The 25,676-nt window shown below is 41.3% G+C and overlaps 1 protein-coding gene across 1 annotated transcript in view; it reads left to right on the top strand.

Annotated features, from left to right (window-relative positions):
- lrba (LPS responsive beige-like anchor protein) overlaps positions 1–25,676 on the top strand; it is a 981,767-nt gene that overhangs the window by 520,220 nt on the left and 435,871 nt on the right. The window contains 1 exon segment of the mRNA XM_038791976.1: positions 11,587–11,711. Within this exon segment, the coding sequence (XP_038647904.1) occupies positions 11,587–11,711 (125 nt within the window).

Raw genomic sequence — 25,676 nt, 5'->3', positions numbered from 1 at the left:
ATTCTAGCACTAGTAAGCTTGGAGGCTATGTGCTCTTATTTCACTGTGATAAATTGTGGAATTGAATTCATTTAAATAGAGTAACGTTTAGACTAACATTAGAAGAATGTCACTCCAACTTAGTCTGGTCTTGTCTGCACATGGTCTGGTTCACATGGTCTGGTCTTCACATGATCTTGATTCAGGCTGTGTGATTGACATTTAATGTCCTCTGAAGTGGCCACATAATCAATTGTTAGATGTAGTAAGGGCATAGTTGGGGGAAAAAAAGGTGAGTTTTTGCAGGAACAGTCAAATACTGCGGATGCTGAAAATTTGAATTAAAACCAGAAATTGCTGGATAAGCTCAGCAGGTCTGGCAGCATCTGGAGAGGGAGAAACACAGTGACAGGTTGGCAAACAATTCATGCAACAATGCTTGATGAGAAAGTAAGCTGAGGGCAAACATTTTTTTTATTCCTTCCCCCATACCTTTATATGTAAAAATAATATATTTACAAATGCCAGTTCAAGCTTGAGTTTTTTCTTTGCTTTCCCTGACAACCCACCTCGTTCACAAATGTCCTTTGGGAGAGGAAATTTGCCGTCATTATCTGGTCTTGCCCACATCTGACTCCAGGCTGACAGCAGTATGGTTGCCTTTTGCATGCCCTCTGAAATGGCCGAGTAAGCCACTTAATTGTACCAAACTGCTATGGAGTCAAAAATGAATGAAACCGGACAGACCAGCTAGTATCAACCACGTAATCGGAAATAACAATCACAGATCTACCCTGCAAATTTCTCCCTACTAACATCAAGAGGCTTGTGTCAAAATATGGAGAGCTGTCTCACAGACTGGTAAAGCACTAGCCTGACAGTCATTCTCACCAATGCACACATTGCAAACAATGACTCAGACATCACTGTCCCTTGTCCCACCGACAGGATAGACCCGCCAGAGGTGCCAGCATAATGGTCAGGAGGGAGTTGCCTGGGTGTCTTTATTGTTGACTCTGGATGCTAAGTTTCATAGCATCAGGTCAAACATGGGCAAAGAAACAAACCCACCCCAGCAGATGAATCTGTTTCCCTCCATGTTGAACACCAATTGGAAAGTACACTGAGTGTGGCAAAGGCACAGAATGGTGCGGGGCTTCATTGTCTATGAACCATGAGTGACTGTCGCCACTGGCAGGGCTGGTTAAAGTCCTGAAGGGCATAGTTGCAAGTCTGGGTCTGTGGCAGGTGGCAAAGGAGCCAACAAGAGAGAACAACCTACTTGACCTTGCCTTCACCAATCTACATGTCGCAGATGAACCTGTCCATAACATTTTGGTAGGAATGACCATTGTGTAGACAAAGTTCCATCTTCACATCGAAGATACATTCCATTATGTTATGTGGCATGACTACCGAGTTAAATAGGATAGATTTAGAACACATCCATGACGTGCTGTGGGCCACCAGCAGCAGCAGAATTATATTCAACTACAATGTGTAGCCCTATGGCTCTGAATATTCCTCACGTTACCATTACTATCAAGCCAAGAGGCCAATCCTTGTTTGATGAAAAATGGAGGGGAGGATGCCAAGAGCAGCACGAGGCATACCTAAAAATGAGATATCAATCTGCTGAAGCTACAAAACAGGATGACTTGCATGCCAAACAGTGCAGTAGAGGAAGCTGCAGTAACCTTGCATCCAACAGTCAGATCAAAGCCTTGCAGTCCTGCCACATGCAGTAATGAATGGTGGTGGTCAATTAAACAACTTAACAGAAGGAGGAGGCTTCACTAATATACCCAAACGCGAATGATGGAGAAGCCCACCATATGAAAATGAAATTAAATGAAAATTGCTTATTGTCACAAGTAGGCTTCAATTAAGTTACTGTGAAAAGCCCCTAGTCGCCACATTCCGCTGCCTGTTCGGGGAGGCTGATATGGGAATTGAACCGTGCTGCTGGCCTGCCTTGGTCTGCTTTAAAAGCCAGCGATTTAGCCCAATGTGCTAAACGAGCCCCATATCATTGAGATGCGCTAATGAGTATATTTAACCATCCTCACCTGCCTGCAACTCATTTGCTTCCAGTTTTAGCGGCAGCCAGAGAGACAGGTGACCAATTCACATTTTGTGGGTCTCTAAACTGAAGCAACTAAACTCTGGTATGGGACTGCTGGATCAATGACGTCTGCCTACCTGCTGGATTCGGCTTGCCTAGTCTACCTAGCACACTATCATCATAACCTGCCTATAATCTGACCAGTAAGATCGCTGACTTCCCACCCCTGGCCTCCAATCCCCCTATGAGGTCTCTGACCATTCTCATCTCATACCTACAGGATTCTCCAGGATAAAACCTCTGAAATCCCCACCCCAACTACTGCAAAAGTTGGACTGGAATCTGGGCTTCTCATGGTCCTGGAGTCACCTGCCGATTCCCTGCCTGAATAGAAACCATACCTGATGATGAGACTGGCTTCTGGGCGGGTAAATGGAAATCCAGTCCGGCCTGCAGCGGGAGGCTTCATATGTGGGGTCATGAGGATGAACTTTAGCACTTCTGTTCTCAGGGCTTTAAAGGTGGGTCCAGCTTCCAAATGAACAATTTGGGAAATCTCTTTTGAATGCATTAGCATCTCATAAATGCTCATTAAAAGGCCAGCTCACTGGAATTGTGTTCACCCTCTAAATTAAGTTCCCCACCTGCGAGAAATTAGAACAATCACTTTCAGTGCTGCTCATAAGTGGTGGGCTCCTGACATGATAGACTTCTTCCATAATTAATGGTGAGCTGCCACTGCATTGTCCTCCTCAGTGAACATCTGTAAATGCCAGCCTATGCTTGAGATTGGGTTGTAGCAGTGCAATTGATGGGGAGGGTGACCAAGGAAATGTTACCTGGGAAGGGTGGAGTCCTGGTTGGGCATAGGTGGAAGTGATAGTGCAGACTATCTGTATTTTGGGTACATTTTAAATATGGCGCCCAGAACTTTGACCTCATGAGGTAACGGTAGGGACAGCGACTTCCTGCCTGTCCCCTCTGTCATGATATGCAAAAATGCAGCTAATGAACACATAGAATAGGACACCACCAATGAGCAGTCAGGACATTCAGGGGTGGTATCTCACTATAAAAGGGATGAGGCACTCGCACTCCGCCTCTTTCCACAGACCAGCATCTACAGAGTGAGACAGGGTGTACCCTCAGCATCACACCCCAGCACGTGGCTTGGAGCAAGGCTGGTTCAGTTAGACTGAGTTGCTACATTTAGATTAGCAGAGAGTCAAACACATTGAGAACTGTGCTAATAGTTCAATAAAACACATTGAACTCACTTCAATGTCTGGAGCATCTTTTACTCAAAACTGCATCAAGTGGCAGCTTCTGTTATTCCAAATTACATAACCTCGCCAAGAATCAGTAAGCTCCTCAAGGATGCAGAATTAACGAGTTGAACAGCACAAGATTCTTTGTGGTCAACCATTTGATCCCCCAGCTGAAAGCATATCTACATCATGCCCTCCAACAAATGTAGACTCTAGAATGGAGGTTCTGGTCCATGCCTGTGACATCAAATGCATGTGAGTTCCTCCAAATTATGGGTTTCCCATACTCTATCTGCATCCCCACTCCCAGTGAGTTAGTTCAGTCAAAACCAAGAAGTATTAAACAGGGAGTAAAAAATAGATTTAAATCATGAACCGAAATGAGAATAAAGATTGGGAAGTCAGAAGGGTGAGGAGAGAAATTTAAATGAGACGGAACAAGTTTGTTTTATATTTCCAACACTAATTTCTTAAGGAATGAGGTTCCAGATTGTAAAATAAAAATTTCAGGATCAAATACATTACTTGTTCCTGAAAGTTTCTATTTGGCAATACAATCATTTATTACACTGTTAAAAATTCACATTTCTGAATGCACCACTGCTAACTTCTATGACATCCTTATTGGGGACAAATGGCAAGGACCCCAAGTTCACATCATTGCCTGTATTTCAATGCCGAATCTACCAACGAGGATTGTTAAGAGCACAATTTGGAATTTCCATATTAAAATGCACTTGTGGATGTCAGAACTTGCTGTCCAACATTTTCCATGTTAACAGTGAGTTAATAAAGCATGTCAATAATGCAGAATTTGAACCATTAACTTTTTTAGACTATTTAGATAGTTTCATTGTAATGGAATATAGCGAGCACTGCCAAACATTAAGAACTCAATGGGTCTCTTGACACAAACAGTTAAGAGCTGCAGTTTTAGTAGTCAATGGATCTTACACCAGATATTTATTAAAAACATTTCTTCATGTGCAGTTACATGATGTGTCTGTGGGATTTAATATAAATTTGCTTGGATTCAGTTATTAGGAGGAGCTATGTGCAAGCAATGAGCTGCTCACTAATAAGAAATGTTTGTAAGTGAAGAAACTTTGTGGCTATTTTGTTATACAGAGCATTAATTGTTTTTAATCAAATAAAGCAAATAAAATCAAAAGTTATTAATGCATTCAGTCCGAAAGGTATGTGTGCAACCAGCAGATGCAATACTGCTTGAAACACTGAAGGAAATCAAATGCAAAAGTCTCTAAACTTTCCAAATCATTAAACATTCCTTGATTGTATTTAGTATTTATGCATATTGTCTTTTTCAGTGTTAATGATATATACTTTTTCTTTTTTAAATTTAGAGTGCCCAATTATTTTTTTTCCAGTTAAGGGGCAATTTAACATGGCCTATCCACGTACCCTGCACATCTTTTTGGGTTGAGGGGGTGAGACCCACGCAGACACGGGGAGAACGTGCAAACTCCTCACGGACAGTGACCTGGGGCCGGGATTGAACCAGGTCCTCAGCACCGTGAAGCAGCAGTGCTAACCACTGCATCACCGTGCCATCCCAGTGTTAATAATATGACAGTAAAGTTCAGATTAGGGCCAAGGTGAAATTTAAATCCATTAATAGCATGTTATGTTACTTTGATTAATTTACATTTACTGAAGCCATTGCAAAATAAAACTATGTCACGTAGCGAATTCATAGCAGTTCATTCCTTGGCAGTCTGAGTCTGAGAAAATATTTTCAGTTATGAGCTATTACTGATTATTGCTGAATCACTAAAGGTGAATAATATTCAAGCTTGTCTTCGAAATATTTTCTGTTTTTCGAACTTTGTGGTCATTTAATTGTAAATTCCTAGTGAGTTTGATTTATTGGTGATGAGTGTTCTACTCTGGTTTTGCTGCATTTGGAAATCATAAATTTTATTAAAATTTCTCACATCTATTGATTATGTTACATTTGTTTGTAAAATAATTTCTGTTGATGCTAATTCCAAATTTGTCCAACTGAAATTGGAATGCTTTGTTGTATTCTCTGAAGCGATGAGCGATTAAAGGCAAGTTTTAAAACAAGTCAGGTGAAGTGTTTATGCCTGAAACGGTAACTTTACTCTCAGCCCAGATACTGACTGACCTGCTGAGTAGTTCCATTATTCTCTACACCTGTTTTTTAAACAAATGTATCTAATATACCTCACTAAAGATTCATCAGCTATAGAATATGAATATAACCTCTTTGAGTGTTGTAGTTAAATCTGGGAGCTCTTGCATGTTGGAAATGGGAATATAGGGAGGTTTCTGTTTCTTAAAATACGGTCTCAGTTTCATCAAAGATTAGCTGCTCCCTTCTCATGCCCCTGAGAAAGGACTGCTAAAAGTAGTTTGCGCCAATGTTGCCGTGATTTGGACACTTGATATCAATAGTTTTAAAGAAAATGCATTTGGTTTTATTTCTTAGAGATGTGTGCTTCAGCCCAACAGGAGCACTCTTACCTCTGAGTCAGAGTTGGTTCAATCAATACTCTAAAACCTGTGAACATGATTTCGGCTCACCTTTTCGTGCTGTTGTGGGTGTTGTCTTTCAGATTAGATAAATGAGTTGGACTGAAAAGACCCTTTCCCCTAACTGAAGAACAGTATAGGAGTTTTCTTTCCTGGCCAATAAACTGGTTATGTTCTGTTTGCGAATATAGGAAAACAAATACCCAGATGTTTTGGCATATATAAAACAGTGATTGCATATCAGAAGTAATTCATTGACTAAATTGTTGTGGGATGCCCCAAGAATGTGAAAGGTGCTACGTAAACACATGTTTTAATTTCCTTTTTCTTTCTTTTGTTTTTAAGGTCATGTAATCATGTAGCAGGGAGACTGATGTGTGAAAGCAGTATTCTAAAATTGGCAATTCTATGTCTAAATTAATAATAATAATCGCTTGTTGTCATAAGTAGGCTTTAATGAAGTACTATGAAAAGCCTGTTTAGGGGGGAGGCCGGTATGGGCATTGAACCTGCGGTGCTGGCATTGTTCTGCATTGCAATCCAACTGTTTAGCCCACTGTGCTAAATCAGCCCCTGATTGTATCTCAGGAAGGCCTCCGAATGCTTTGGAAGGCAGTAGTTGTGTCAGTAAATGAAGGTGCCATCCTTCCTGGGGTAGACATAGACCTAGAATTTACAGTGCAGAAAGAGGCCATTCGGCCCATTGGGTCTTCACCAGCCCATGAAAAAAAGCACCCGACCTAAGCCCACCCCTCCACCCTATCCCTTTAACCCAGTAACCCCAACTAATCTTTTTGGTCACTAAGGGCAATTTAGCATGGGCAATCCACCCAACCTGCACATCTTTGGATTGTGGGAAGAAACTGGAGCACCCGGAGAAAATCCACGCAGACACGGGGAGAATGTGCAGACTCCAGACAGTGACCCAGGCTGGAATTGAACCTGGGACCCTGGAACTGTGAAGCAACTGTGCTAACCACTGTGCTACCATGCCACCCCCACAGTATTCGTGGGTAAGACCCACAAATGTTGTAAATGTTCAATTTTTGAAGTTATCATGCTTTAGTGTTGGTGATTGAAGGAGGAACCAGCCTGCTTTTTTAGGCCATGAAATCTTTTATGTCCATCAGGTAGACAGTTCAACATTGATCCTGAAGATAGCTCAAATCTTGAAGTGGGGCTTGAGCATGTCCAGCTCAGCCAAACTGAGACTTCAATAGACATTTTTAAAAGTTTATTTCTCAAAAGTCTTCATTTTATTATCAAATGGGTTTTGTTGAACCTTATTTATATTAAAATTTTTGACTCAGAAAAATGGAGAGTTTATGATTTTTCAACATTTGAAAAAAAATAGTAAATTTGCCGAAATACTTGCTTGACGTGGGCGGAGCATGGAAGAAGTGCAGGGGGCAATTGGGAAGTTGCAGATAGGAAAGGCGTCAGGGCCAGATAGTTTCCCGGTGGAATTTTATAAATTGTTTTTGAATAGACTGGCACTGCTATTGGTGGACTGGGTTCGGGAATGGGCTTGGCATCATAACTTTGACTTTACGAGTCTGATGGATAGAGTCGAAGTGGATTTACTGAGGTGGGATAGCCTTCCCCTAAAGTTGGCAGGCCCCGTGCAGGCAGTTAAGATGAACATTTTGCCGCAGTTTTATTTTTATTTCAGTGCATCCCAGTCATTTTGCTGAAATTGTTATTTATGGGGGTTGATAGATCGGTCTCCTCATTTGTTTGGGCAGGTAAGGTGGCAAGGATTGTGTGGACAGTACTACAGAGAGCGGCAGTCTGGGGGGGCCTGGCCCTACCGAACCTATTACACAATTATCAGACAGTGGATGCTGAGAAAGTGTGGGGCTGGAGTAGGGAGACGGAGGCATTGTGTGTGAGGATGGAGACGATCGATTGTGGGTGCTGGCAACGGCGTCGCTCCCATTTGCCCAATGGAAGTACTCTGGATGTACAGTGGTGTACGTTGAAAATATGGAGGCAATTTCAATAGCACTCTAGGTTGGTGGCAAGGTTGAAGTTGACTTTGATGCGAGGGAACCATGGATTTGAGCCAGCGAGGATGGATGCTAGGTTTTGGGGAAGGGAGAAGCGAAGGGTGATGGAAATTGAGGACTTATTTTTAAAAAGGCAGTTTGCGAGTTTGGAGCAGCTGGGCAGAAGTTTGGCATCCCACGGGTGAGGTTTTCAGTGTACGCAGGTGTGGGATTTCACGAAAAAGGGTTTTCTGACCTTTCCAGTGGCACCTCCTCGTTGTAGGAGGGGATGCTGTCAGTGATGGGGCTGGAGGAGGGGGCCATCTTGGCGATCTATGTGAGGATTTTGGGGGAGGGTATGGGTCACTAGATGGGGATAAGGCCAAGTGAGAGGAGGCATTGGGGGTGATGCTGGAGGAGGAGCTGTGGTGTGAGGTGTTGCTGAGGGTGAATGCCTCCACCTCGTGCGCGAGGCTGTGGTTGGTACAGCTAAAGGTAGTGCGTATGGCACATCGAAGATGGCCCGATTGTATGAGGGGGTGGAGGATATTTGTGAATGGTATGGGAGGGGCCCAGCCAATCACGTACAGTTGTTCTGGTCCTACCCGAAGTTGGAAACACTTTAGAGGTAATTTTTCAGCAACATGTACCCGGTGATCTTGCATGTGGATTTAAAGCCCAGTCCCTGTGGGGCAAATTTGGGGTGTCAGATTTGCAGGAGTTGCAGACCGGAGCGGGTGCTGATGTTTTAGCCTACGGCTCGTAGATCACTCGCACGCGGGTCCTGTTGTGTTGGAGGTCAGTCTACGCATCCTGTTCCTTGGTGTGGCTGGGGGATTTAATTGAATTCTTTCACTTGAAAAGGTGAATTTTGCTCTGACGGGGGCAAGTGAGGGGTTTCATAAGACATGGGATTTGTTTATACTACATATCAAGGGGCTGGTTACTGTAAGCTGTGAGGGAGCAGGAGGGGTAAGGTGGGTTGGTGGTTAGGGTGGTGGGGGGGCGGGTTTGGGGTTTTGTGGTGCTTGTACTGTTGTATGCTTTAAATGTTCAAATATTAAACATTTTTAATAAAAATACTTCTGAAAAAAATACGTGCTTAACAGCAGCTTGCCTTATTTCTTTGAATTATTCAAATTTGGAGACTTTCTACATATGCATGTTAGCTGATGCAACTGCGACATGCACTCATGCTCACAAGTAGATGTCCCATCATAAAACAATTGTCAGTAAATCAAAAAGTTGTGCATAAAGTGCATTCTTTGTGTAATAATTTAACACCTTTGTTTTTAGAGTAGTATTCCTGTAAGATTTTAAAATTCCAGGGTGTCCAAAAGAGAACTGGTTTCTGGGAGATACTGCTGTGCAGCATATTGAATCAGGAGTTGATGTCTAGTTAATGACTGCTATCAATCAGAGGTAAATTACATACATTTATAAAGCCAAGTCCTGCACAAAAGACTCAGATACTGAACATAATATACCTCGTTTCACCATTGACTTTCAAGCAGAGGCTAGTATTTATGACTATGTTATTTGGGTGATGAAATAAAAACTAGCAATTTGAGGTCTGTTTCGGTGGGGCACCATGAAATTTGTAACTATTCAGCATTTATTAGGATTGTATTGTGAAGAAGCAAATGGATAACATGAGCTTTCTGTCAAGATTACTCTTGAGTGGGGCATCTTGTTGTGGGAGAACTAATTACACAAATAGTGTATAAATGAACACTGCAGATTCCTTTTGTGATTTTAATTGTTGTTATCTTGAAGAATGGCATCACATAATTCTGTCAAAAACTGTCAAGGATGGATGAGAAATTAATAATTTATTGGCTTAAAAATATATTTAGCACACAAAGTAACAGAACGATTGATAGCTAGAGAGGTTAACACATTTTACAGGCTTTCATTAGCTTTTCACTATCATATGTTGTTTGTGGCAGTGTGTGAAATAAGCTTTGTAAGAAAGCTAGGTCTTGAGAACTAATTACTTCTGCCGATTGCCACTCTGATGAATAGACCTTCATTGTATCTTTCCCCAGAAGACTGGGTGCAGTCTATGATTCACGCCTGGATCTCAGTAGATATTTGATAATAATTTTAATAGATGAATGTTGGAAGCCAGGATGATGAAGTGCCTGTTCGAGCACTGCAGCTATCGCAGCCAAACACATAACAGTCTGTCGTATGTGACTAAAATCGAGTAATGGACCTTGCGTTCACATTTTTTAGGGGGAGCAGTTTTAAATAAAAATAAAGAAATGGTATTTCAAATTACAATCAATTTTTGGTGCATTATTTGTTATTTTCAAACATTGCATAAATAAAAAGAGGATTGAGGGTGCACACAAATTTGATAAATACTTAACAAATTTTCTTATAGTTGATTATTATGTGTAGTAGATTTTACTATGATCTTAAGCCCATATTAGTGAATTAGCAACATGTGATTTAATGGTATAATTACATTGATGAAGCTGTAGACATAAATTCACTTACTGCTGGGAAATGCAGAATACTGACACACAGAATTATCCACTTCTTGCTGAATACTTGTACTTGTTTAAATTGTATTTCCTAAGTGAATTGTTTTACACCAGAGGCACCTCTGGAAGTATATTAGAAATAATTCTTCACCTTCTGTTGTTATTTGTGTATCCTGCTACAAATAACGTCTAAAGCTTGGTGGTTGAAATACTGCTTTAATACTGTTGTTCTTTCATCCGTAATGCAACATGTCTGCTTTTTCTATATAGAAATGGTGGTGCTTCTTATAAAATTCCAGTAAGTTAGAATGAAAAAAGAATCTAAGTGGTATTGAGACTGAGAAATGTTGCCTTCCATTGAATAAAAAGATTTATCTTATATGTAACAAATCTTCCCGTGTTGTTTTTATAAGTTTAAAAAAAGCTGTAAATGGAAGAGGGAATTCTTCAGGCTGTGTTGTAAAGCATTCTTTCAATTTGACATCAGCAGATAAAAAGATTTTTATTGTATTTTTCTGAATAAAATTAGGTGTGCTTGACATTTTGCCTCCTAAAATATGAGAGAAAAGAATCAAATGTCATATGTTTTAAATATATTACCTTGTCTTTATGTAGGAATGGGTCTTTAAAATATCAGTAAAAGAAAGGAAATACATTTTCTTGTATTACTCTATGCCTCAGGGGCTAAACGTAATGAATATTTTAAGAGATTATTTTAATTAAATTTCTGCACGTCTAAATAGAGTAATATTTTATTATCTCTCATGTACGTGCGTTACAGACTGTTCATTAAAGTTAACACTTTCTGGACTGAGAATGCAAGGTATGATTTACTGACCTTGTGTGAAAACACACAAATTGGGAAGAAAAATGATGAAGGGGTAGACTTTGATTAATATAGGTAATGTTATACCATATTTATAATGGCCTTTTCCCTATTCTGGTTTATAAACGCAGTCACAGCTAAAGGTGTCCTGCTGAGGCTGAAATGAGGCTGAAATCAGAGCACATGCCACTAGAGTGTGGGGAAACTGATCACACTGTCAGCAATTCATTTCAAAATGATGTATTTAGTGCTCGTTTCACCTTCCATGAAGAAAAGGGAAAGGGGTTTCTTAGTCTGGAAGGTGATATTGTTATTTTCAAGGACAAACCTAACTTAAAGATTGCAGACTGCAAAAATGACCAACCAAACAAGGAGATCTTTATTCAGCACTTATGTGCTACCATGCTGTTTGATAATTGCTAACATATGTGCTGCCTCTGTTTCATTGCAGTCGTCCTCGTGAGTTCTGGCGCCTTGACTACTGGGAAGATGACTTGCGGCGCCGCCGACGATTCGTTCGCAACTCATTTGGGTCAACACATCCTGAAGCAGCACTTAAAGCAGCAACTGAACACGGTTAGTTTCATAGAGAATTGGTTTCTCCTTATTGGCAGTAGGTACACAGGAACAAAATTAGAGTTACATTTGTGAGACCACTTAAGCTGTCCCACACCTCATGCTTGAATGTCAAATAACCTATTTTGAAGTATGAACATTTGCTGAATAGTTCCACATCTCACCAGACAATGGTGTCTTAATTTACTTTTAGTTTGTGGTGTCATCATTCCTTGCATTGCGCAACAAAGTAGTTAAAACACAGAAGATGTGACCCCATGTGGTATTTTATTGATCCATCTTTTTACATATTTAGATGCAGTTTTTTAAAAGTTTGTTCCCCTTTCAATGTAGACTCACTTCTATTAAAAAAAACCTCAAGATACAATTTCATGTGACAGAGATTGAAATAATACTTAAATGCATAGTGCTTCTTTTCAGGAAAAATAAATCAATATTTGAATGTGGAAATTGAAATAATAAATTAATAACTGATGACAGAATAGAGATGTAAACCATCATGAAACCGAGTGAGGCCAAAGATTGTCCTATTTGGTGAACAAATTCTTATTAGAAAATCAAATAAGCTTTGTGAAAAATGGAAGCAAGTACAGAGTGCCTTTCTGGTTTTTAAATAAACTAATGCTATTGTTGCAGTCGTTTGGAAAACTGATTACATTTATTTTCTTTAGTTTTCTGTCTTTCCCCTAATGTCTGTTTGTCCCCAAAAGCCCTTTCCTAAATCACAGTCTGCATTCTAATGATCATTGGACTGGAGCTATAATTTAATGAGCTATAACATTGATTGCTCCCCCTATAGAAACAGATTTATTTAACCTGATCGTGCACTTGGTCATTTTTAACTGCAATGAAAACTAATTAACAAGCATTGATTACCTTGTAAAAGTAACTGAATGAAAACTACAAAATACTAGTGCAGAATACTTAGTTTATTGGTGTGTGCTGATAGTAAAGCTGTGTTCCTTTCTCTTGAGGATGTTGTGTCTGGAAATAACTTCAGTTATTACCAGTAAACAATTGTATAAAGAAAATCCTTTGAAGTTCAGTCACCATTATATAGTGTACCACTTATTTTGAAACATTATAAAATCAGATTTAATTGAATAAATATGTCCACGTTGGTTTGGAATTAAGTATTTTTTGTTTTACAAGCGTACTTTCAAAAAATTGATTATTGCAGTGGTTTCCAATTTCAAGGTTTAGAAGTATTTCTTACAAAGGAAATAGAATGGCACAATCAGTTCTATTTTGGTTTCTGTCTAGTAGTTTAACCTATTGCACCCTGCCTTAAAGAGGTATTTCTGGAAGAAAATGTTCACAATATGTCACAAGATAGCACTGCAGTCGTGACATCTGTACTCAAGATGAATGGCCAGGCTGACACTAGTCAATAAGAATGTGATCTAAAAGCAATAACTGTACCAAATCCAGAGATCCTTGGAGACTAGAACAGGACCAAATAGGTGAAGTGCACAGCTGGGCTGCTTCTGCCAAAAGGCTTTTGATGTAATCCGCTGCTCTTATTAGCAGTATGCATTTAAATTGATAAAATATATCTTTTCCCTTTTGTTTCACGTAATTAGTTTTCTAGATGTGGACAGTAGCAGTATTCACTAATATGTTCACAGAAGTCACAGAGCTGTTGATAGTCTCTTAGAAAACCATTTCAACTTGTTACCTTTCTATCCGCCATCAAATGCATCTTAAATGCCCAGTGCTTCAACAGTGCCTTTGTTTCATTCCCACCAGTTTCTTCACTTCTTCCTCAATGTGTAGAGTGTGAGATGTGCTACTTAAATGTCAGTTGAGAACTATGTTATGAACAAGTACATAATGTCATTGTAGTTAATATCTCTTCCTTTGACTTCACATCCATTTGGATAATACCTCTGTGATGTGTCATGGTACGTATTTTGACATTAAAAGCACTATACAAGTGTAAATTCTTTTTTTTTTAGAAAACATTTTATTGACGCATTTAGAAATTTTACATTTTAACACTCTCAAGAACCGAGCGGTCCGACACACACAGCAACCTCACAGTAATATACCCAGCTTCTCTCCTCCCCCCACCCCCCCCCCACCGTCCTACCTCCTGACTACCCATATATTAGATTCCCTACCCATGTTCTTCACTGCCATGCCTCCCCCCTCCCCCTCTTCTGACGGTCAGTTTTCCTGAAAGAAGTCTATCAACGTCTGCCACCTCCAAGCGAACCCCTGAATTGAACCCCTTAAGGCGAATTTAATCTTCTCTAGCCTGAGAAACCCTGTCATGTCACTAACCCACTCCTGTCTTTGGAGGCTCCGAATCCCTCCATCCCAGCAAAATCCACCAGGGAGGCAAAGGCCAAAATGTCGGCCTCTCTTCCCCTCTGGGCTCCCGGATCTTCCGACACTCCAAATATTGCCATCTCGGGACTCGAAGTAGCCCTCCATTCCAGGACCTCTGACATGAAATCTGAGAATCCCTGCCAAAATCCCCTCAGCTTCGAACATGCCCAAAACATGCGTACGTGATTCGCCGGGCTTTCCTCACACCTGTCCTCCACCTCCTCGAAAAACCTACTCATCTGGGCATATGAGCCCTATGGACCACCTTGAACTGGATCAGGCTAAGCTTGGCACACGATGAGGATGAATTGACTCTCCTCAGGGCCTTCTCCCACAACCCGACTTCCAACTCCCCTCCCAGCTCTTCGTCCCACTTCCTCTTCACCTCCCTGATTGGGACCCCTTCCCACCATCAATTCCTTATATATTTCCGAGACCCTCCCCTCCCCAACCCCTGTTTTTGACATCACATTATCCTGTAGTCCCCTTAGGGGGAGGTGAGGAAAGCCTGGAACCTGCCTCCGGACAAAATCCCGTATCTGCAGGTACTGAAATCCATTCCCACCCGGCAACTCAAACTCCTCCTCTAGCTCCTCCAGGCTCGGGAAACCCTCCTCAATGAAGAGATCTCCAAATCTCTCAATCCTTGCCCACTGCCACCTCCTAAAGCCCCCGACAAGTGTAAATTTTTATTACCAAGTGTAAATTCTTGTTATTAAGAGGGTATAACAGTCTTCTATCTTACAAGCTAGAATGCTAGTCCAGATCTTAGTCCACAAAAATAATAGTTTTTTTACTGGTGTCAATTTAATTTAAAACCTTAAGTTTAAACCATGTACATATTGCAATATCATACAACACAATCATTATTGTCAGAGAGTGTCAGAGTGATGAATATACAATGACCGATTGAAATCCAATAGGTTGATGTGATGTGTCTAGTGTGTGGGTGTGAGAGTTTGCTCCTCATCTTCAGCCCACACTGCGAACTAACACCAATATGAAAAAGAGAACCCAATGTATTGGCATCCCCCCTCCCAGTCAGTACACAGCTTCTCCATTGGTAAGACCTCAACTGAGCCTCCTCGTAGTGACGCACTCGAGGCTTTGGAGAAACTCTGAGAAAGTTTTGTGTGCAGACATGCCCTGATACTCCTGAACCAAACTTCCAACTATGGTTGAATAGCTCCATTGCTTTGCGGTTATTACCTTGGGAAAGTTGAAAGCTAAGGGAGTAAACCCTGACAAAAAATCTGAGCAGAGCCAAATGGCAGACTAAAGTTTAAATAAGTAATCTTTCTGAAAACACCTGCACTAAGCCAAACATAGTGCTTTGCATTCCTTTGGACTCAACTGGAGAGGTCGAGAGGGGGACCCTGATGTTTGGACAGCATAGGGTCTCCATAAACACATTTGCACCCTGGAGAGGTCACTTTAATTTCACTAAGAGTTAACACAATACGGGGGTGATAAGCCCAACTCAATTGGCAGAGGATAATAGTTGTACAGGCTGCCTCCAGTGGAGGGACCGTCATGACCCACTGTTCAGCACCCTCCCAGCTTGTTGGGCAACCCCTGGGTGGTAAGGTGCTGAACCACCATGGCCCACTTGCATCACTGGGTTCTTGGAGCTTAGAATCTCTGCTCAACAAGTGAATGGAATCCACCGCACCAGGAAAACAATTGAAACAACAGAAAGAAAGAAGATGCCAGCTCTTCAATTGGCAAGCTGGAAAGCCAGGACCATGTGCTGATGGCTGACAGACTTAAAGCTGGTCAATAATGCACGCAAAGCAACAGTGATCAACATGGAACTTGATAAGCAGAACACCAACGTGGCATTCCTACGTGAGAGGAAGCTCACAGAGTGGATCACTGAAAGAAAAACATTACACATTCATCTGACAGGGAAATAGTTCAGAGGAAACTTGAGGAAGGTGTGGGCTTCGATGGAAGGAACTTCTCTTCTCAATGATGGAGTGCCCCACAAATAGTTCAGAATGTGTTCTCTCCATCCATACACACCTCAACTAAAACAGGGATAATTATCCTCATGAATATCTATGCTCCAACTTTGCTCCATTCCAGAAGCGAAAGACTAGTTCCATGAGGAGCTTGACACCACTATCAGTAGAATCCTTAGTCAGAACATCATTACCTACTAGGGGATTTCAATGAAAGAACGGACACGGACCATGAGGCATGACCATCCTGTATCAGAAGTTATGGCCAGGGAAAGATGATGAAGAATGGACAGAGACTGCTTGAGCTTAAGTGGTACCATGAGCTTTATCTAACTGATACATTCTTTCAGAACAAGCCATGCACCCTAGATCAAGGCATTGGCAGCAGCTGGATCTCATCATCACCAGATGTCACTCTCTGAATAGCATTCTCAATGCATACAGTTACCATAGCACTGGCTATGTGACCGTCCACTCCTTGGTGTGCACTAGGGTACAACCCGTGCAACTTTTTCATTCAAAGCAGAAATGCTGTCAACATTGGCCTACCTCGATAAAAACCCAACAGACCCGATTGAACAGATGCTCTGCAGCATTCGCCCATGCCATGCAGAAGTGAAATGGAATGTAGTTCATTCCATGAACAATGCAGCACGGTAGCATTGTGGATAGCACAATCGCTTCACAGCTCCAGGGTCCCAGGTTCGATTCCGGCTTGGGTCACTGTCTGTGCGGAGTCTGCACATCCTTTCCATGTGTGCGTGGGTTTCCTCCGGGTGCTCCGGTTTCCTCCCACAGTCCAAAGATGTGCAAGTTAGGTGGATTGGCCATGATAAAGTGCCCTAGTGTCCAAAATTGCCCTTAGTGTTGGGTGGGGTTACTGGGTTATGGGAATAGGGTGGAGGTGTTAACCTTGGGTAGGGTGCTCTTTCCAGGAGCTGGTGCAGACCCGATGGGCCGAATGGCCTCCTTCTGCACTGAAAATTCTATGAAAGAACACCATCTACAATGCTACACTCTCAACATAAGGGAAGGAAGAATGGAAAAATGTTGGATGCTTCGCGCTAACATCACTGTGATAGCATCTGTCATTGAAGTCAAGCAGGCTGTGCTCATCGATTACAAGAGACATCCAAGCAGGAAAACTCTGAATGTACTAAGAGCTGATCGAAGTAAAACTCAGCAAACTGCTAGATGAATGCGCCAATGACTGTTGCTTATAACTTTGCCTGTGTCAAAGGCCGTCCAGATATTCTGGCAATGTTAGGACCATGTATGAAAGGATCAAAAAAGTCCATCAGCAAAGAAAATGGCATAATTGAAATCAAAGGCAGAGTAAGTCAACACCATCTGCAATAAACAGTTGGAGAGATGAATGGAACACTACCTTGAATTTTACTCTAGGGAAAACAGTCACAGAGGAAGCTCTAGACACTGTAACAAGGTTACGTGGAGTTGGATATTAAGCTGATGACTCGCTTGCCATGGACAGAGCTGCAGGTGCTGATGCTGTGCTACCTGAACTCATCAAGCATGGAAAACTGGCAATTGTGCAGCATCTGGATGATCATCCCTGTCACTGCAGACCTGGACTACATACAATCATAGAATTCCTACAGTGCAGAAGAAGGCAACTCGGTCCCTCGAGTCTGCATGAATCCTCTGAAAAAACAACTACATCGGCTCACTCCCCTACCCTATCCCCGTAACACCTAACCTGCATATCTTCGGACACTAAGGGCCAATTTAGCATGGCCAGTCCACTAACCTGCACATCTTTGGACTGTGGGAAGAAACAGGAGCACCCGGAGGTATCCATGCAGACACAGGGAGAAAGTGCAAGCTCCACACAGACAGTCATCCAAGGCCGGAATTGAACCCGGGCCCACAGCAGCAGTGCTAGCCACTGTGCCGCCCACAGGTTAGGCAGGAGAAAAGGCTGGGCAGTTTCCCCATTTGTTGTCTTGGTATCTCTTGGCAGGACCAGGTCATCAACTCAGAGGTCCTACTAATCTCATCAGCATACACTCATTTGGTAGGCCAGTGATGTCTGCACAGCTAGGCTACATTTATCGGATGGATGATCACTGTACCCAAAGACCTTCAGTCTGATGACTTGGCCATTGAATCATGACCTTCTGAGTGTCAATATATCCATTACTAGGACATCTCCAAGTGAGATATGAAGATGATAGATATTAACATTTTCAACTGGGAGACCGTTGCTGTCGGCCATGCCCCCCTGGGATGACTGTTTTGGAAGGGCATTGGAAGAGGGGCTGAGAGAAACAAAGGCCAGTAAATTGTGTGCCATCTCAGCCCAATGTCTTCCTCTTCAGCAAATGTGGCAAGGCTGTCATGCCAGACTGCGGCTCCTTAATCACACCAGGTGATGCTTAACATCGTGTCAATCAGCATAGCACGAACCATTGTTTTGGGAGATTGAAGATTGTCATTATCTGCTTAATATTTAGATATGCCATATTAATAAAGCTGAAGGAATGAAAAATGTAATATCTTGTTTATGTACTTCAACAAAGGGAAGTATAATATGCTGATTAGATGAGGCAGGATTCAATAAATTAAAAAAAAAAAATAGAATGGACAGAGGAAACCACTTCTGGCAGCTGCCAGTCATTGGGTACAATTGGTGAGCAAATCCAAGAAGTATTCATTACACACACCCTTTAACTGGCTTAATTTTTGGTGTTAATAGATATCTAACAGGTATTTGTGAAAACTACAACAAAAGCCTGCTTTCATGTCGTGTATATAGCAAAACATCCCAAGGTGTTTTACAAGCATTATCAAACATTTGGCACTGATTAGGCTAATAAACTAAAAATTTGGGCAGAGGTTTAGGGAGGGAATTCCAGAGCTCAAACCTTGGCAGGTAATGAATGGCAGCCAGTGGTGGAGTGACTAAAATTGTGAATTTACGAGGTCAAGGAGCACAGAGATTTCAGAGATGGGGGAAATGGTGGTGAAGGCGGGAATTATAAGGCTGGAAAAGATAACAGATGGGTAGAGATTGTCATGATATTAATAACAAGGATGTGAATTTAAAAACTGATGCATATCTTAACCAGTAGGCACTATAGGTCGGTGCAAACAGAGGAGATTGGTGAGTGGGACTTAGTGTAAATTCGGATACAGGATGCAGAGTTGACAATTATCTCAAATTTGTGGAGGGTAGATCTAGGGCTATGAGTGCGTTAGAATAGTCAAGTCTAGAGATGAGAAAGACGTGGATGACAGTTTCAGCAAAAAAGCATTAGTTTTGTTGAGAGCTTGCTTGTTAAGCTTTCAATATTTCCTGTTCAGCCAGTGTCAGAGATTTCACTGCCAATTATTTACATTGCATCATGACATAATTACATGGACATCAGCTTCTAAATCCATTATGTTATTTAAGTTGTTGACATCAAACTGGCGTAAATCAATGTTAACAAAGCTAGGGTGGTACCCTAATGTGGACATGCCATTTAGTAGATTTTTTCTTTCTCCAGGCCACAGTTCAAAATGGAGAATTCATGAGGCACATATCCATTGTCGTAGCTGACATACAGCATAAAGCAATTTATTTCATGATCCATGGGCTGTGCTATTATTTACATAGATATTGGGCAGAAATCACTTGAAGTAGCATTAGACTAAACTAATGGGGCTAAAGGCAGATATGGCCCCTGGCCCTGGTGCTTGCATCGTGGGATTCTAAAAGAAATATCTACAGAGGTAGTGGATGCATCAATTGTAATTTTCCAAAAATCCTTTGTTTCCAGACAAGTGCCAGAGGATTGGAAGACTGCCAATGTAACACCCATGTTAAAAACGGGAGGGAGGCAAAAAGCGGGTAACTATAGGCCAATTAGCCTAACATCTCTTGTTGGAAAATTGTTGGAATCAATTATTAAGGAAGTAAAGCAGCACATTTGGAAAATCATAACCTAATCAAGCAGAGTCAGCGTGGCTTCAAGAAAGGTTTTTCGAAGAAGTCTCAACCGAGTGGATAGAGGGGAACCAGTAGATATATTGCATTTGGACTTCCAGAAAGCGTTCGACAAGGTACCTCACAAAAGTGAAGTCAAAATAAAGCCCATGGTGTTGGAGGTAGTAAAATAAAGTCGCCATAGTCCCAGGTGACCTTTGATGGGGAGCGCTGACTGGTAGTGATTTAAACTGAGCAACACCACACCTTAGGCGAGGTGCAAGATTGAGAAGGAGGGATTTCATGAATAACCTCAGCTGGTTCAGGAATTGAACCCACGCTGCTGGCCTTTGCTCTACATCACAAACCAGCTGGATAGCCAAGTGAGCTAGTATATTGGCATGGGTAAAGAATTGGCCAATGGGCAGGAAACAGCAAGTGGGGGTAAGGGGTTCTTTTTCAGGTTGGGGACCTGTAATCAGTGGGGTTCCACTAGGATCAGTGCTGGCACCACGGCTGTTCATAATATATATTAACGACTTGGAGGAAGGAAGCAAAATATATTGTAGCCAAATTTCAGATGACACAAAACTAGGTTGAAGGCAAGTTGTGAAAGGGATACAAACAGTTTACAAAGAGATATTGATAGATTATGTAATCGGGCAAGAAGTTGGCAAATGGTGTCCAATGTGGGAAAATATGAAGTTAATTTTGGAAGAAGAACAAAAGAACAATATTATTTAAATGGAGAAAAACTTCAGAAAGGGAGTTGGGGGTACTTGTGCACAAAACAAAGAAAGCTAGCACACAGGTGCAGCAGGTAATCAGGAAGGCTGATGGAATGTTGGCCCTTCTTTCAAGGGGGTTAGATCATAAGAGTAGGGAAGTCTTGCTGCAACTGTACAAGGTACTGGTAAGGCCACACCTGGAGTACTGTGAGCAGTTTTAGTCCCCTTATTTAAGGAAAGATATTATTCCATTGGAGGCAGTTCGGAGAAGGTTCACAGAGATGATCCCCAGTCTGGAGAGATTGCCTTATGAGTAAAGTTTAAACAGATTGGAACTCTAGTCATTCGAATTTCGAACAATGAGAGGTGATCTCATTGAAACAAGTAGTATTCTTTAGGAGCTTGACAGGGTAAATGCTGAGAGGATGTTAGCTCTCATGGGAGACTCTAGGACCAGAGGGCATAGTCTCGGAATAAAGGGGTGCCAATTTATGACTGAGATGAGGAGGAATTTCTTCTCTCGGAAGGTTGAGGTCTTTGGAACTTCTTGCCACAGAGAGCTGTGAGGGCAGAGTCCTTTTGTATATTTAAGGCTGAGATAAATAGATTTTTGATCAGGAAGGGAATCAAGGATTACGGGAAAATGGTAAGATAGTAAACGTGAGGAATATCAGATCAGCCATGATCCTGTTGAATGGCGGAGCTGGTTCTAGGGGCCAAATGGCCTACTCCTGTTCCTATTTCTTATGGTCTTATTAAAAAAGTAGGCATTCTGATTGTTGGGGACACAGAGTCCATTTATGAGAATGGCCAGCAATACTTAACCATAGAGAAGGTTAAAGTGCGGTAACTCCAAAATGTGATGGGCAGCACGGTGACACAGTGATTAGCACTGCTGCCACACGGCGCCAGGGACCCAGGTTTGATTCTGACCTCGGGTGACTGTCTGTGGAGTCTGCACATTCTCCCCATGTCTGCGTGGGTTTCCTCCAGGTGCTCCAGTTTCCTCCCACAGTTCACATATGTGTGGGTTAGGTGGATTGGCCATGCTAAATTGTCCCTTAGTATCCAACGGTGAGATGGAGTTATGGGGATAGGCTGGGGAAGTGGATCTGGGAGGGGTGCAGTCTCGATCAGCCAAATGGCCTCTTTCTGTACTGTACGTATTCTATCTAAAATCAAAGCTTATGATTGACAGGAAGTTGGAAGCCGAGTAAAATTAATATTATTGTGTAGTTGGAAAGTGATAGAATGTATCTTGGAGCTTGAGTGAGTGCATCAGGCAATGCACAACTAGTGCAGAAGCCAGAAAAGAAACATTAAGAATGTGAATCGGACAGCAATTGAGTGAGTGAGGCAATCCTATCTTGCTTCCTAATTAGAGTTTTTTCACAAATTAATTGAATTTTGAAAACTTTTCATGTGAATACAAAAGCTTTGAATACCACCACCTGTGTTTTGACAACAAATGTAAACATTCTAACTAATCAGAGTTGCACGCACTTAGTTTTCACATTCTTATTTGAGTGTTTTTTTAATTAATTTAATTTCGAAAGCTTCTCATGTAATCAAAGTTGTCTTTTATTAATAATTAGACAATGTAAATATTTAAATTAAATTTTTGTATTGCATATCATATACTCATTTTCCCTAATGCCTTTTGCCAAATTCCCAATATTGCCTACTTTTCAAGCTCTACGCAGCTTACTCACTAACTGAACTGTCCATTCATCCGAATAACTAGCAATTCCACCCCTTCCAGATAATTATCTCCAAATGTTCACATGACCTACATACCCAAATTCTCAGTTCCCTACACTTCCTACCACATATGACCTAACTTCTCCAAATACTCATTGCTCCAACACACACAATCGATCCTAGACTATTTGCTGCCCATTCATTTATCTCAAATAATCATTATTTTCCCCAAACTGTGGATTCCTCAGCTCCCGCTTGTCCCCATACTCTCCAAGTTCTTTACAAATCCATCATCCATCAGGTTGTTTGCTGATTTACTGAGAGTTGTGCCATTGATGATCTCCTTACATATATCAGTTTATTTTGACTTCCTGTAAGAAGTATTATGGAAAATCAAATATTATAAATCATTTTGTGTCCAGATATTACAGACTATCCAAAGTAAAATCCTGTATAGCAGTTTTCAGAAAATATATAGAAAACAAAGGCTTTCATTTTTATCATACAAAATACTGACACTGCAATGACTGCAGGTTCTTCATACACTTTCCCACAAGCCAAATCAGGATTTTGATCTCCTCTCCTTTCAAAATAATACACTGATTCACTCAGTCCATACACCCCATCTGCATCCTAAAACTGATTAGCAAATTCCAATCTGTAAGTTTAATTTTCATAAAGCTTTCATTAAATTCTGACCTGAGCAAAATAATGTATTGTGCAGAACTTTATCGCTTCAATCCTTTTTTTAAAAAAATGTCATTCAACTTGACATAAGAAATGCCACAGGTAATCTTGATGTATGCTAGCTGATCCCCATGCTATTCAATGTTAAAAGTTTATTTTTTTTTACGTTTCTGTTCTGAAATTTCTTTCTATTTGTTTTCTTCCTGTATGTCATTGAATTTTCTCTAGCCGTTTGGCATTCAGCAAAATGTGCAAGCATTTCCTTCTCGTCCAATCCATCTTGGTTTGGTGCAGCAAAATAACATTGTTTCCTTTTTTCAGCAAATATGCACAGATATAATTTGATGTTATTTTAACTCGCCTCATTCATGGATATTTTTTCAAATATTGGAAATACCTCAAATGATCATAACCATTAATTATATTCATTATTTTGCTCAACAAATTTCCTCTAAATCTATTGTATATCCAGGATATTATACACAATGTAATGATTACTGTGATGTCAGACTCTCTCAGCTTATTACTGAATCCCAATAACAAAGCAGATTTAATATGCTTTAGTGTTACATAATGGAAGAGGGACATTTGAGAGGGAATCGGATGATTCGTCTGTCCAAAGATATAGGGTATGATTCACGAGCCTCGTTGCGCCCGGCCTGGTGACGTTGACCCCTCGCAAGATTCACAATGCCTGAGGCATTTTGCAGGATTCAACTGAATCTTGCGAGACGTAGCGATCTGGATTTTGGCCCATTATATTATTTAAATATGCAAGCGCCAGATTCTCTAGGAACAGGGAACGAATGGTCTCCCCGGGGAGGCCTGGACCAGATGCTGTTTAGTACTGGTCCACACAAAAGTGGACCAGATGTAGCAGCACCGTGGAGGTTTTCCAGGCCATTGGAGACCCCTAGGTGGTCAGGGGCAGAGTAGGGTCCTCTCAGCATCACCTGAGGATGGGGCTGCTGATTCGAAACAAACCTGTTGGACTTCAACCTGGTGTTGTAAGACTTCTTACTGTGCCCACCCCAGTCGAACGCTGGCATCTCCACATCATGGTTTAAAATCAGCATGGCATAGAGTGATATTTGCTTTGCAGAACAGATTTGGGTTCCGGTTAGAACCCCTGCAGTCTCTGGCTGGAGGTCTTCAAAAAGCTGTTGCTTCTGGCTTGTTTCAGCTTCTTCCTTGGCCTCAGACAAGACTGCTCTGCTTTAAAATGTTATTACTCTTTTTTAAACTATCCTACTGAGGGAGAAACTGCCTTTACTTGTGGTCAAATCAATGGTTGCCAGATCAGGCCTCAACCTCTATCAAAGCTTTCTCGAAATGTTTCTCTCTTCCTTAACTCCACCCAGCAATGACATTATCTCTCCAAGCTGAAAAGCAAATGAACTCTCCAGGGATTTCCACAGTCAAACCACAGTGTTTTATCCCAGACTGAAAAACATATTCCTCTGATCAATTTCACGTCCCTAAAACTTCCCAGGCCCTGCAAAAACAAAAGTATTCTTTAAAACATGACCACTACAGTAAAACACACTCGAACCCCAGGTTTTTAATCCATTAATTGCCCAATATTGATACACAATAAAAATGGATGCTGAGCAAAAGAAGAGAATATTAGAATGAATAACTAAAGGCTTAATCAAAGATGTGTGTTTTAAGGAGTACCTTCAAAGAGAAGGAGAAGGAGTTGGACAGGTTTAAGAATTACATTTCTGAATTGAAAACCTAGAACACTAAAGGCACATTTATAAATAGTGGGATGAAAGAACTGGTGGTTGTTAACAAGCTGGTTGGTGAGGCAGAAACCAAGACACAGGCTTTTTTCTTGATAGAGTTTATTGACTCTGTTCAATCTAATGTCTGTCTTCCCACACATCCAGTCTCTCGGCCATCCCTAATGATATGAGCTTTATATACTCAATTAAACAATGCCATTCACCAGTGTATCCTAACAATTTAATTAACGATACCTGTTCACGAAATGAAATGAAATGAAAATCGCTTATTGTCACAAGTAGGCTTCAAATGAAGTTACTGTGAAAAGTTCCTAGTTGCCACATTCCGGCACCTGTTCGGGGAGGCTGGTACGAGAGGCCAGTAAATGACCGAAGAGTTCATGAGTGTTGAGGCATGAAAATATTTTTTAAAAAGGTTAAGGAATTTAATGTTGAGTTGTGGATGATCCAGAAGCCAGTGTAAGTCACCAAACATAGGCAATGGATAAGTGAGAGGTGGTGCAGGTCACAAAACGGGCAGCAGAGTTTTTCATGCGTTCATATTTAAGAAAAATGAGGAATGGGAAGCCAACCAGCAGAGCATTGGCACAGTTGAGGCTGCAAGTAGCAAAAGGCTAGGATGAACATTTCAGCAGCAGGTGGGTGAAGGCAAGAGTGGAAATGGATAGTGTTAGGGAGGTAGGTGACTTTGTGACAGAGAAGAAATGGGATTAGAAACTTGGTACAGGATCAAACAGGATGATTGAATTATAAACAATTTGGATTAACCAAGTGACAATGGCTGGGAAGTGCAAGGAAATCTGTGATAACATAGAATTTTGTGGCGAAGGCCAAAGAAGATGGTGCAACAAACTCTGACTGATGTTTGTTGTGGG

This window comes from Scyliorhinus canicula, chromosome 3, assembly GCF_902713615.1.
Source record: "Scyliorhinus canicula chromosome 3, sScyCan1.1, whole genome shotgun sequence".
NCBI classification, from domain to species: domain Eukaryota; kingdom Metazoa; phylum Chordata; class Chondrichthyes; order Carcharhiniformes; family Scyliorhinidae; genus Scyliorhinus; species Scyliorhinus canicula.
This window is presented reverse-complemented; position numbering and strand designations above follow the sequence as displayed.